The 12,877-nt window shown below is 39.5% G+C and overlaps 1 protein-coding gene across 2 annotated transcripts in view; it reads right to left on the reverse strand.

The window, feature by feature from the left end:
* Nucleotides 1-524: 524 nt before the first annotated feature.
* Nucleotides 525-12,877, reverse strand: part of PTPN12 (protein tyrosine phosphatase non-receptor type 12) — a 77,285-nt gene continuing 64,932 nt past the window's right edge. For both annotated transcript variants that reach the window (XM_038153937.1, XM_038153936.1), the window contains 4 exons: nucleotides 11,486-11,574; nucleotides 10,497-10,527; nucleotides 9,863-9,979; nucleotides 525-9,246 (listed from right to left, as the gene is read on the reverse strand). In XM_038153937.1, the coding sequence (XP_038009865.1) occupies nucleotides 9,185-9,246; nucleotides 9,863-9,979; nucleotides 10,497-10,527; nucleotides 11,486-11,574 (299 nt within the window). In that variant the 3' untranslated portion in view covers nucleotides 525-9,184. The remainder of the gene's footprint in view (nucleotides 9,247-9,862; nucleotides 9,980-10,496; nucleotides 10,528-11,485; nucleotides 11,575-12,877) is intronic.

A 12,877-nucleotide genomic window follows, 5' to 3' on the forward strand; every position in this document is an offset into this window, starting at 1 on the left:
TAATTTTTAATGTTATTCATTTTTTCTTCAAACTCATTGAAAGTCAGTTAATTCATCTTTGGAAACAGAGGTGAAAACTGCCCTTATGTGCACAGAACTGTACTGACAAAGGTGATCTCATCATGTAGAAGTGTGATTTATTTTAGAAGAACTTCATTTTCCATAGTCAGGGTTTTCAGAACAACCAGTGACATCCAAATATTTCTGCAATTACCACCCAAACAATTGAACTGAATGAGACACTGGGGACTAACTTGGCTCATAACTGGGAGCTGCTGACAGCATGACAAGCTTTGCTGCAGGGGGATAAGAACTGCCCCCTCCTGCCCTTGTCCTTCACAAGGGACAGTGTCCCCACACCTGAGCAATGGGAATGTGCAGCCCAGCAGCTTTGATCAAAGCAGTAACCAAGGCCGTGGTTATCCAAAAAGCCATTTTTCCCCTCAGAAGCAGCAGATGTCTCTGCTGACTGCTCAGGGGTAATGGGTTAGACATTTGGCAGTGTGGCAGAGCAGACAACTGGGGACACTCATGGTTTTTATTACACTGTTCATCTGCCAACATTTTACAGAATCCGTAAAAACCACAAAAAAGGAGTTTACACTTCAGGGAGGACCTACAGTACTTGTTTCTTGTTTAATGTTTTTTCAAACAGCTACAGACTACTGCTGTAACAGCTCTTTAGTCTTTAGAACTGGTTTTCTCACTTGTGTTTAAAATGTGAAACCTCGACTCCAATATTTCTTTATTGAAGTGTAGTAACAATCACAACAATGGAGCGAACTGGAAGGTGTTGATATCCACAATTTTAAATGACCTCTGCTGCAGTTGAAAAGGTAATTTGCTTAGCTCTTGTCTTCATAGCTTCTTCACTATTTGAAAGATCTTTAGCATTTTTCAATGCAAAAGATACATAATTCCTAAAATCAGTATGAAAGCAAGAGGATGCAAGCCAAGCAAAACTGTAGTTCCTTACATATGGAGGAGATGTTAACCTCCATTATTATTCCTTAACAAGCAGTTCTATGAGGTATGCATACCTCTTATTGTTGTCAAAGAGTTCAAGTCAATGAACTGAAATCCGTATGGATTTCCTGATGGCTTTTTTTTTCCCTATCCCTAAAGGCTTGTGGAATGATAAACAGATCAAAGAATGGTCATGGAGTGGTTGGGTTGGAAAAGACCTTAAAGATCATCTCATTCCAACCCCCTCTGCCGTGGGCAGGGACACTTCTCACTAGACCAGGTGGATCAGAGTCCCATCCAACCTGGCCTTGATTTGGAGTACATTTAGTTCTAGGACATTCAGGTCTTATGTCTTAGGAACAGACACTTATTTGCAAAGTAGCAGTTTATATTTGTAAGTGTATATATAAAAAGCAAATAAACAGCTAGTTATATGTAGCAGCTAATCTTTCAGTGCTCACCTCAACTTCTTGCTCACATAAACAACATCTTAATGGAAAAATCCACAATAAAGAGCTTTCTGTCTATGCACAAATTTCACTCCACAGTGGAGGCAGCAGCTCTTCAGATCAGTGGCCACAGTGATTCTGGGAAACAGTTTAAGACAAACTGTTGAAAGTAAAAATGCATTTCCCATAATCTCCTCAGATTTTCTTGGATGTACCAATGCAACTGGAAGATAATTGCACCTGAAATTTCCAGACCATGGCATTAGGAAAGCATCTCATATATAAAGTCACCCAAAAATGTTTAAATATATGTACTGGATGGCAATTAGGGACTTTGGGATTCCCTCAGGATAGACGGAATAACTTCAGTGTAAATCGAACACATCACTATCAGCCTCAGATCACAGTCTTGAAATGCGAGATGAGCAGGCTCCTCCCAGCCTGTTCATGTGAAATCACAGTTGTACCTTGTTACTTGTACAGTCTTGCCCTGGCTTAGAGGCAGGAATGCTGAGCCTACGTGATGGATAGCCCCACTTCCAGCAAGTGTGCAGGACAGATCTGTCATCTGACCACAGACTCTGGCCCAGAGGCTGCTCCAAGTCAGCTCCCTCATGCTGGTTCCTTCTGATGCTCAGAGTTAATGGGAAGGGAAAGGAAGAAGCAGATGGAAAAAGTCTTCACACCTTCTTAATCACTGAAAGAAGAGACCCTGAAAAGTGCTTGCTTGATATATCTACAAAACATGATTAGGGTAAAAATTCTGATAAAAACTCCAGCCAGCCTTCTGAGTTGTGTAACTGAAGTGTGCAGCAAATTTACAAGCAGTGAGGTGCCCTCTTTCTGGGCCTTACTGTTACATATACTGTGCTCTCCAGCAAAGTGAGGGTGTGTCTCATGGTTTAAAACATAAATTAGATAGGCAAGTGATGTGGTCTGTAAGAGCACCTATCCATTTTTTCAGTTATGGAGAGTCCCTAGAGCACATCATGCGTTCCAGAAGCGGTGAGGCGAGGAGCCCTGAACGGCTGAAACACAAAGCATTTGGTTTAGTGACAAAGGCTGCTGCCTCCCAAAACACCTCCCTGCGATCTGGGGACTGCAGACAGGCCCAAGAGCAGAGCTGTGTCTCTTGGAGCCAAAGCCCTCCTTCGGACAGGGCTGAGCTCAGTCTCATGGACTATCATGGAGATCTCTAAGAGAGTCCTTTTGGCTCATGTAGCCATTCCAGCTTAGCACCCAGAGGCGGCTGGCAGCTGCCTGAGCTCCAAAGGAGCCCTGATGTATTTAATTTTTTTTAATTGTAAGACTAGACACCCCCTTTCCTATGAATCAGGGAGTCTGAGACCACCCTCCCTGTTGGGGAATAGCTGCCCAAATGAGTTCCCTTCTTCTAAATGAAACATGTCAAAGGTAGTGGCTGAGAAATAAATTCAGGACAACTTTGACCACCATCCAGTATCCAAACTGTAAAGAACTAATTTATCTGTAGAAATAATTTGTAGGGTCTGAAAATTTATTTCCAAAAAGTGTAGATTTAAGGGGAAAAAAAACACTTGAGTGTTATTTCCAGCATCAATGAACTGGTATGAATTTGCTGTCTGATGACACAGAAGGGGAAAGAGCTGCTCAGCAACGCTTTTCAGAGCTGTTAGGTGTCTCACGAGTCCTAATGTATAATAAAAGTTGATTTATATTATGAAAATAATTACTTGCATTGCTTCCTTGTTACCAGCGATTTACATGTCAACAGGCAGACAAAGATGTATTCATTGCATGGCAATGGTATCACAAAGTGCCCTTGTTAGGTAGCACTTTGAGGTCTCAAAATCCCTGACAAGAGATTGCTTTCTGAATTAAACATTCTTCACATCTCTATGTTTCCCACCCACTCCAGGATGTTTCAAGGGTCAGTTTATCCTTATTAGGTTATTATCCTCCTTTTTCTCCCACCTTGGAGTAATCTTTGTCTGGGCCTGATCAGTCCAAATGCAAGAGGATCATACTCAATTGCAGATTTGAGTAGAAACTCAAACACAACAATTTCTTTAAAGAAGCGTCTTCCTGGTGCTGCATTCCTGTTACCCAACCACACCTCTCTGCCCTTCCGAGGAGCTTACAAAACCAGGAACCTGCTTAACAAGTTCACATCAGCCTTTTATTACCCACAAGCAAAGACAGTTTCCCCTTGTACTTGGTACAATTCAGCTCTTCCCACCTCCTCTCCTCTGGCACTATGTGCTCCTTGTTCTTCCCAACTCTGCCAGATTCACTTTTTACCACACACCAAACAGAGACCATTCTTTGGATCACTTGATCCAGGCAACTTGCTTCACTTCTGAAGTGCTCACACATTATTCCCCATGAATTTCATGACGTGAGTTAGGAGTAATTTTTTAATTAACTTTTATAAAATCCAGTGCGCAAGTGCTTTTTCAGAAAAGCCTGATGGTACGGGCCATTCACATCAATGGGAAAGGTAACCCTAGATTCCCTACTGGACTTCACAGGGATGGCTATTTTAGCTTCTGATTGTCTCTAATGAAACAGATCAGAAGCTACATTACTATTTTTTAACAAAACTGCCAGCTTTTCACTGGTGGGTTCAGCTGTGTCCAGATACCATAGTAACACGTGAAATTAGAATGTACCAGGCCCAACCTCCCTTCCCTTACAGCAAAATAGTGTTCAGTGCAGGCAAGACTGAAACCCCAAGATGAGAAGTGCACTGGGCAGGGCTGATAAAATGTGCAATTGACATTACGAAGTTAAATATTCACCATAAAGCATATACATTTTGGAGATGCAGCAAATAAAAGAACAGCTACAACCAATGGATACCAGAGCTGGCATGTTTCTTCACAAGATTTGTGTCTTCTTCCTGCCTGCTTCTCCAGGCTCACAATGAATATACCATTTAACGTGAAAGTAGCAAGAAAGCAAATAAAAATTTGAACAAATGTAGCAAAAGACTTGAAAACATTCTGATTATGATGGGGTTTCTTGGTCCATTTAACATTAGGGCAGAGATGCAGCAGGTGGAATATATACTGGGATGGAACCACACACCAGGTGTCCTCTGGTGAAGAGTGGAGTTGAGCAAGCAGAAAAGCTCAGCAGTCTTTGATACTCCATGTTTGAAAAATGGAATCATCTTTGATCCAAGTCTGGCTCTTCTTTTGACTTGACAGTCAAGCTCTCTGCGAGATTGTGGCACTACCTACCCAAAAGATCAATTTTTTTACCTGTCTGTGATCTTTTATATTACGAACTATAACTCTGTGGATCAAAGTAGGAATTATAGATGTGAAAGACAACTTCCACCTCACCAGCTGAAATCTGTGGAGCTCAGTCACAGTGCCTGAGGCCCTGTCCTTAAGAGTGCCCCAGAACTGCAAACACGAACATGCAACGCCCATGGATGAATACCTGCATTGAGCTCACTGCAGCTGTTTACATGCACAGGGTAGGTAACTTTGCAGGATTTAAGCCAAAATGCAAAACTGACTTCTTACCTTGGCTTCACCACAGTGCTTGATGCAGACAAAATACAATTTCAGAAGCAAGAGTCAAGTTTTTAAAGAAATCGATGGTTACAGCAACTACAACTCAATAGATCAAAACAGCAAACAACATCTTAGTTACTCACTGCTTTAAGGGTGCAAAATACTAAGCTTTTGTTATGTGGTCTTAGAAGTAATGAAGTGAAGCATTTGGTACGAATCTTGAGGATACGACAGTAGTGCAGCCAAGAAAACAGTTATTTTCTTGTTCTGTTTGACCCAACACTTGACAAACCTGTGCTTTGACTAAGTACATGCATGGAAATGGTTTGGAAAAGGCACATCTGAGAGCCTGGCTATTACTGGATGTTGCTAAGCCTGTTACTAACCACTTCACAGCCTTCCTGTTTTAAAGGCTTTAGATACTCCGAGGGCTCCAGAGCAGTTGGTGCGTTGTGCTGGCTGGCCCCAGCGATGCTCAGTCCTAGGTTCATGTGTGCCATGGATTTAGCTCTGGCTCTGTGGCCCACACAGGACAACCTCCTTTAGAAGCTGTTTCAGCTTCTCAAGCGCTGAAGAGCATTTTGAGATTGTGAAAAAGGCCCTTCTTTGGCAATGGGCTGTAGGAATTGTGATTTGTTTGTTTATACTGCAGAGCTGTTACTCTTCCCTCAGGCCTTGAGAAAATTCTCAAAGCCTTACCTGTGCTATTTTATCTGGTTTTTCAGTTCCATTGTCTGAAGTCCTTAACTCCTTGCTCCTCCTCAAAATCCCCTTGTGAAGGTAATATTCATTGCTAGTCTTTCCCCAGTCCAGCCCTCTCTTGCTAGGTTCCCTTTCTCTGGCTGCAGCATGTCAGGTTTATGCTGCAGGCAAGAGCTTTGTATCTGGGTGCTTCCCAACAGTCTGACCTGCAGCTACAAGCAACTGCTCCAGCAGCACAGGGTTATCACACTGCCCAGTCACTGCATTGCACCTGATCTCACTCATTCTTTCAGAGATTTATCTCCAAAGAAACCCAATCCAAAATTCCAATATACAAAAAACCCAGAGGTAATTCTTCGAGATTTTCATTGTTCTGCCCAGTTCCCAAGTTAGAAACTTATTTTAAGGAAAATTACATGTAAATGCAGCAGGTTTTCCTAGCAGATAAGAAATAAAAATGCTGGTGTAATGCTCTAGTTACTACCAAAATAGAAAGTTACCTGTCAAATCAATGCACAACCTAAAATATGCTGAGTAATAGAGGTAAGTAATGGCAGTAGTAGAGGTCAGCTTTCTTCTGAGTCTTCAGAATTTAAATTTCTAATACATAGAGAACTCATTGTTTTGATGTGATCATTCACTGCATGATTTAATTCAACATTAATATCTTTAGAAAAAAAATAATAAATGGTATATTAGAAAAATACTGAAGGACAAACAAGCCAACGCAGCAGTTCTTAATAAAAATAGCTGGGTTGAGTAGCATTACTGCTTCCTTGCTACAGTGATCAAGTCAATGCCTGAAAAGCTGCACTTCAGAGATGAAAGCAGACTGCTTTCAGAAAAAGTAACCTAAGACTGGAACTAAACAGAATTGACTTCAATATAAATACAAAATGGCTTCAGTGATAATTTCCAAGCCAATGTAATGCTTAAACCCTTTTAGACTCCATTTCTAACAAACCACTAGTGAAGATCTAGGTCTTTTTTGATGAAGCTGTTAAGATGATAATAATTCAAAGTTGTGATGTGAAACTCCCGAGTGTGAAGCATCCAGAGCGGCAGTTATCTCTGCACCACCCCCAACAGCAGATACACAAAGATAAAAAACATTGGGCAGGTTTCACCTTGCTCTTAAAACTGCCAGTTTATCTGAAATACAATAGGTGAAAATGTAAAACCCAAAGCAGGGAACACCAAGTTGTGAACCAGCTCTGTCAAAAGAAACAGAAATCCATACTGGACAATTGCAGTTTTTTATCACTAAAGCAAAGAAAGGCTGCAACCTTTCTTTGAGTTTTTTTTCTGTGACAAACTCAGCCTGGAATATGACCCAAATCTGTGCAAAACAAAGGGGGGATAAAAAGATGAACCTGGATGTACATTATTAATCATAACAAGATGGCCTGTATGCAGCGCACAGATTTGGGTCAGCCTTTGCTGTTAAGTAAAATTCATCTGTGAAAACCAGGAAATCTACTACCTGCACAGATTTGTGTTTTATTGGTGGACAAATATGGAAGGGATCCTTGAAAAGTGAATCCAAAACATATTTGGAAATTTCCTTATTTAACTTTTTTTCCCAAAATATTCCAATGATTTGGACTGCCCAGGGGTGCTGACAGTCCATCTTGCCTTACAAATCCACAGGAGCTCTGTAAGAGTGAGAGTCTGAGCTAATCATCTGCAACACAAGGGAAGGAAGACAAAGTTCAGGCCAGCCCTATTCTGCCAATTGCAGAACATTCCAGCTGTCTGAACTGTTTACAAGTCAGGAATATAGTTGATATAGATTATCCCAGATGGCACATATCATTGAATTACTTATTTTTAAATTAATAACTGCAAAACTACATCCATGAGAAGTATTTATAGTGCACACAGTTCTTTGAAAGAGCTCCCCAGCTTGGCAGTCTGTCACATGTACAAAGCGCATGGTGATTAAATCCAGAGTCAGAGACAGTAATTGCAAGCTCCATCCCTCCAGGAGGTTACAACAGAGCTGCTATCGGGGCATTTGCTCTCTTTTAGCAGAGACACTAAAGGTACAAGCAGCAGATCAGACAATGTTCCCAGATCAAGTTCAGATTAATATAGTTTCACTACCTAAAATGAACATTTCTTTAAAACATTCTTCTTTGCTTCTCTGGCATTCTTGCTAGCCAGAACTTTTAAAGTAGTTACTAAAAATAAGGTTCTGAGTGTCAGTGTTCTGTTCAAGTATGAGATGTGTAAGCCAAGCCAGACTGCCATCCTTCACTGTGTTACACTTGGCTTTTGGACACAATTTTCTTTCCTAAGAGTAAAAACACCCAGAGTGAGATTTTTACTTTCTTTAATTTAAAGATTGTATTACAGAAAAGTTTAAGTAAGGAATCCTTATAAGGATTAACTCTTGACATAATATATTGCCAAGATACAGTGTAGCTGCAAGGGCTCCAGGTGAACCTTCATATAAGTTGCTTTCTTACATACACAGTCGCTGAACAACATAAATTGTATTCCCCATCTGTAAGAGAAGACAGTGGTATTGAACAGTCCTTTTACCAGTGTGTTCTGGTTTTCTCAAATTAGAAACACGCCGTATTAAATCCGTAAAATCCTACTACACAGAAAGGTGATAGAGATGAACTTTCTAAAGATTGCAACTGATGAAACATTAAAATGAAAACTAAGGAGTGTTGATTATGTAAAATGGTTTCTCTTTTACTGGCAGGTCAAATATACTAAGAAACATACAAATCTTTTTGATAATCTAATTCCAGATGAACTCAAAACACTGAGGAAACATACACAGGCTAAGAGAATTCAATACTGTTCCAAGGCACTTACTGAATCTCCATGACCAGATGAAAACCAGAACAAATCGGGTCTGACAATTAAACAGTATATAATATAAAAATAACCTCTTGCTTACAATTTACAAAATGCATTACAATCTTTATCTCTGCTAACCTGCAATTCTGGCTGTGTGTGTCCAGCAATTTTTTGTAAAAAACCCCAGAAACTATTTTCTAAAACTTCAGGGCAAATAACTTACAAATAAGGTACACAAAAATTTAGATCATGCAGAGATTTCTTACATCTTCTGTTAATATTTTATGATTGCAACTTTATCAAATTATATACTTACTTGCCCTGTACATATACAAAATAATGCATACATGGTAATCAAATGTTAGCAAAAAGTAGTCCATAAACACAATCTGTCAAAAGTATTACTATATTAACATATGTCTACAAGCAGCGTGTAACAGGGTTAAAAGACATTAAGGCAATAATACTTGAAGTTACAAAATAAATCATATGTAATACTTTCTCCTAAGTGTAGTAAGGCAGGTAGATGGCCCCAGCAAAAGGTTGTAATACTGGAATCCACTGTTGTGAGCCATGCGTCAGGCTTTGTGTGGGATGCGCTGCAAGAATGTACCATTGATAGTTAGATCTACACTGCTCTGTGTTAGTCGCCCCCCAGGAAAGTGGAACACTATTTCTCTAGTTCTCAGTGGCACTTGAGTTTTCCAGTATAATTTATTGATAGTGTGTCCATTGGTTCTTGGATCATGTCCATTCTGAGGGTGGCTCTCTCGGTCCCCTGGGCTTTGCACAGCGGTTACCAAAACCTAAGGAAAGAAATGTATTTAAGACTTCTGTCTGCTGGGACAACACAGGCTCACAAAGGCTGGCAGCAGTCAGAAGATCACTAAGACATGGCTTCAGCTCTTACAGAATAGATTAACTCTCAGGGCCAGAAAACAACTTTGTTATACAAGGAATTCTGAAGGCACTCTAGCTGTAGAAAATACAAATATGAAGAATTTGTATACCATTATAGTTCAGTACTTAAACCTCATTGGAAAATACTTTTCATTAGATACAGTATTACAGCCTTTGTTATCTTCTTTTTTTTTCCCCTCCTTCTCTGCATACCTAGGCTGTTATCAGGTATTATTTCTGGGAGTTTTCAAGAATTTACAAAACTTTACAAAAATTATAACCCATTTGACAAATTCTATATTTTATACACTTCAGGTTTGTTTCAAAGTGAAAAATTATTTAATCATTTATTCTGGGGAAAACTTCAGCAGTGCTGAAGGAGACTAGGCAGGTTTATTTGTCTGGGTTCTGCATCTCAGTGAGTTGGAGGGTGGCAGTAGTAGCAGCTATCCAAACCAGTACTGAGAGTAAATCCCCTGTTTAAGTCATCTAGTGATTATATTTTGAAAGAATTGTAATTACCAATATCTGTTACTTCTGCAGGAAATTCTGAAATTTGACCTCTCGTGTCAGTGGAACCAGAGAAAGAAATCTGAGGTAAAATGTCAGTTGGTGTTTTGTTGCTTCGTTCAGGACGATCTAGAAAACACACAGACCCCTCACTGCAACATCCACTTAGTCACCACTGTGGCAATGCCACTTGGCATTACAGTCCAGAAAACAACTGGCAGCAAATATTATTTACAAAAATAAAGCTCTGAAAGACAATTTCTCATTTCCTAAAAGTTTCCTAAAAGTGAAACACGAAAATTGTTTATGAAGTAAATGTTCAGTGACAGCAACATATTCCTGCTTTCCTTATCTGGATTGTTATTTTGTATTAGTTTGTATGGATAGCTGAAATCCCACATAGCATCTATTTATAGCAAAAGCTCACAGTGCCATTTAATACATCTACATAAAGGCTTCAGTTCATGTTCTTTCTAAACTAAAGGTGCTTAGACATCATAGGTAACAATGCAATTAGTATAATACAAGTATATTTGACAATATACTTAGATACCCTCAGAGCAAACACCAAGTTCAGGCAAATTTTTGTTCAGCAGGAAAAATGTATTTTGAAAAAAAAAGAATTAGAAAAGCTTCCACCACTTACCAGGTAGTATAGGTGAAGTTGTTTTCAAACCCTGTTAACAAGAGATATATAAAATAATTACACAAACTGCTTCCAGAAAAACTAAAAGAAGTCAGAAATTTAGGATTATGAAAACATCACCAAAATCATGTAACATTCATGGAAATACTAATTTACTTCTACATGTTTGACTTGACTCAACATTGACAAAAAAATGCTACAGTAGTTAGTATGAGAATTTACTATTGGAACCTTAGCATTTAATAAAAATTTGAAAACATGACAATGCAACTTATTTGCAAATTTAGGTAGGTTAGTTCTCACACTACATTTACAGTCCCTGAAAATTCACATCTATCTTTTTTGTCATATTTTTAAGTGAGATATTGGGAGCACATGAAAAAAGGGACAAATGTAAAAAGGACTTGTGTGCTTTTAAAGTTTTGCCAACTGTTCATGCAGGATGACTGTGAGCCAGATGAGAGAAAAGTGAAATCTGATGGGCAAAAATGGTTTGTTTAAAATAAATATGGACACAAGGGAAAACCATTTTCAGGCAGCAAAACAGGTTGCCCATAAGAAGTGTCCATCCCTGCAGGTTTTCAAGACCCAGCTGGAAGCAGCTCTAGTTAGCCTGAAGTGAGGCCCTGCAGAAGTTTAGAGTTAGTTTTAGGCCCTGCTGTTCTCTTCCAGTTTGAACTGGCCTAAGATCTATTAAGGGCAGACAGCAAGCTCCCTAAAAGCAGCATATTTACACTCTTAAGGCCATAGTTTAACATATATCTAGGAGTACTCCTTTTAAAAACATTGCTGACCTTAGAAAAACAGATCATTTTCTTGGAAAGAAAACATACTCTTCACATCAATTCAGCAGCACAGGCAGAGGAAAACCTGGCCAGTTGTAGATGACCAACAGCTGCAACTTCTCACAAGTATGGATTTTACTTTTTGCTGCAGCTCCCAACAAACCAGAAATGACTGATGAGTACAGACTTGTCTGCTGCACTTACTGGGGAGGCTGTTTGCTCAGGCAGGTGCTGATCCCGCGGCGCGCTCCACTCCGACTGTGCAATCACAGCTGGCTTCGGCAAGGGCGTGCCTAGGGAGAATGAACTCAGCTCAACATACTTCACATCTCCTCACGATGAGGCATTAGTACACAGCGTTAGAAATGTGTTCTAAACACTTTTTTTTTTTTTTTTTAAGATTAAATGCCTGTAAAAACATGAAAATCTCTTTACATGAAAAGTGCTCCAGAAAAGGCAAAATGCAAGGCAAAATATAACTCAAAGCACAAGAGTACAGTGCTTGCATTGTGGGTGTTCATTTTGTTCCTTTGGGGGCTCCTAATCAACAGGGGAATTGGCTTCCTTTTCAAGGGCAATTTAGAACTTCTGTTACATCAGCTGGGCAGTAACAGTACGTGTTTTTCAGATCTCTTACATAAACACACAAGTCAGGACAGCCACACCTGTCCTTTACTGACATCGTGCAAAAAGACAAACAAAGTGGAAGTGGTTTTAGTGATTCCAGTCCTGGAGAGAGATTTTTAAAGAAAACAGCTTTGTTCCTTGTGAGGTCACAGAAAAGCAACAGGTCCATAATATCCAAAGAAAGGATCACTTTGACTCTGAACTACCTATGCTTATGATGCTCAAAGAACACATTGACAAAACTTCGACACTTTCATGCTGAAAATATTTAGATTAACTACTTGGGCCCAAATTTTTTGAGTTTCAAAATGACACTAAATAAATGTCTCAGTAAACAATTACATCATTTTAGGTTTTCTGGAAGGTACCAAGCATCAACCTAATTTATCACTTCATTTCAATTCATCTGTTTTGTATTCTGCCATTCCTAGCTTGATGAATGAACTATGACAATAGGAACACATGATCTGCAAGTGTCAGCTTTCTCTTGTAGTTACCCCTTTGACAGTCAAAGAGTGAACCACATTGAATTTGACTAACTGGGCTTGTTCACTACATGCAGTGCAGAATGAAGTATCATCATCTTTCCTTTGCCCAAGAAAGGGGGATCAGATAAACACTGTTCATGTGCATACCCACTCCTTACCTGGGAGCAGTAGGAAACTAAAATAGCTGGGAAATTCCCTAACTGTACTGCATTTCCCCACTGCATCATCTCATTTCCATACCCTTCAGACTGAAAACCAGCTCTACTAATACTGAAGTCCTCAATTACTTAAATATCATATAACACTATAGTAAGTCAGAAAATGAAAAATAATTTCTCTGTGTTCAAGGGTGTGCAAAAGTTAAATCCCAAAATAAGCCACTGCACATGCTAGATTTCATTCCATTTTACAAAATGCTCCAACAGACTAACCAAAAATCAGGGGTACTCAAATACAATACTGGCATGCTCTTCACATTTTA

The sequence above is a fragment of the Motacilla alba genome, chromosome 1A, assembly GCF_015832195.1.
Source record: "Motacilla alba alba isolate MOTALB_02 chromosome 1A, Motacilla_alba_V1.0_pri, whole genome shotgun sequence".
Lineage (NCBI taxonomy): Eukaryota > Metazoa > Chordata > Aves > Passeriformes > Motacillidae > Motacilla > Motacilla alba.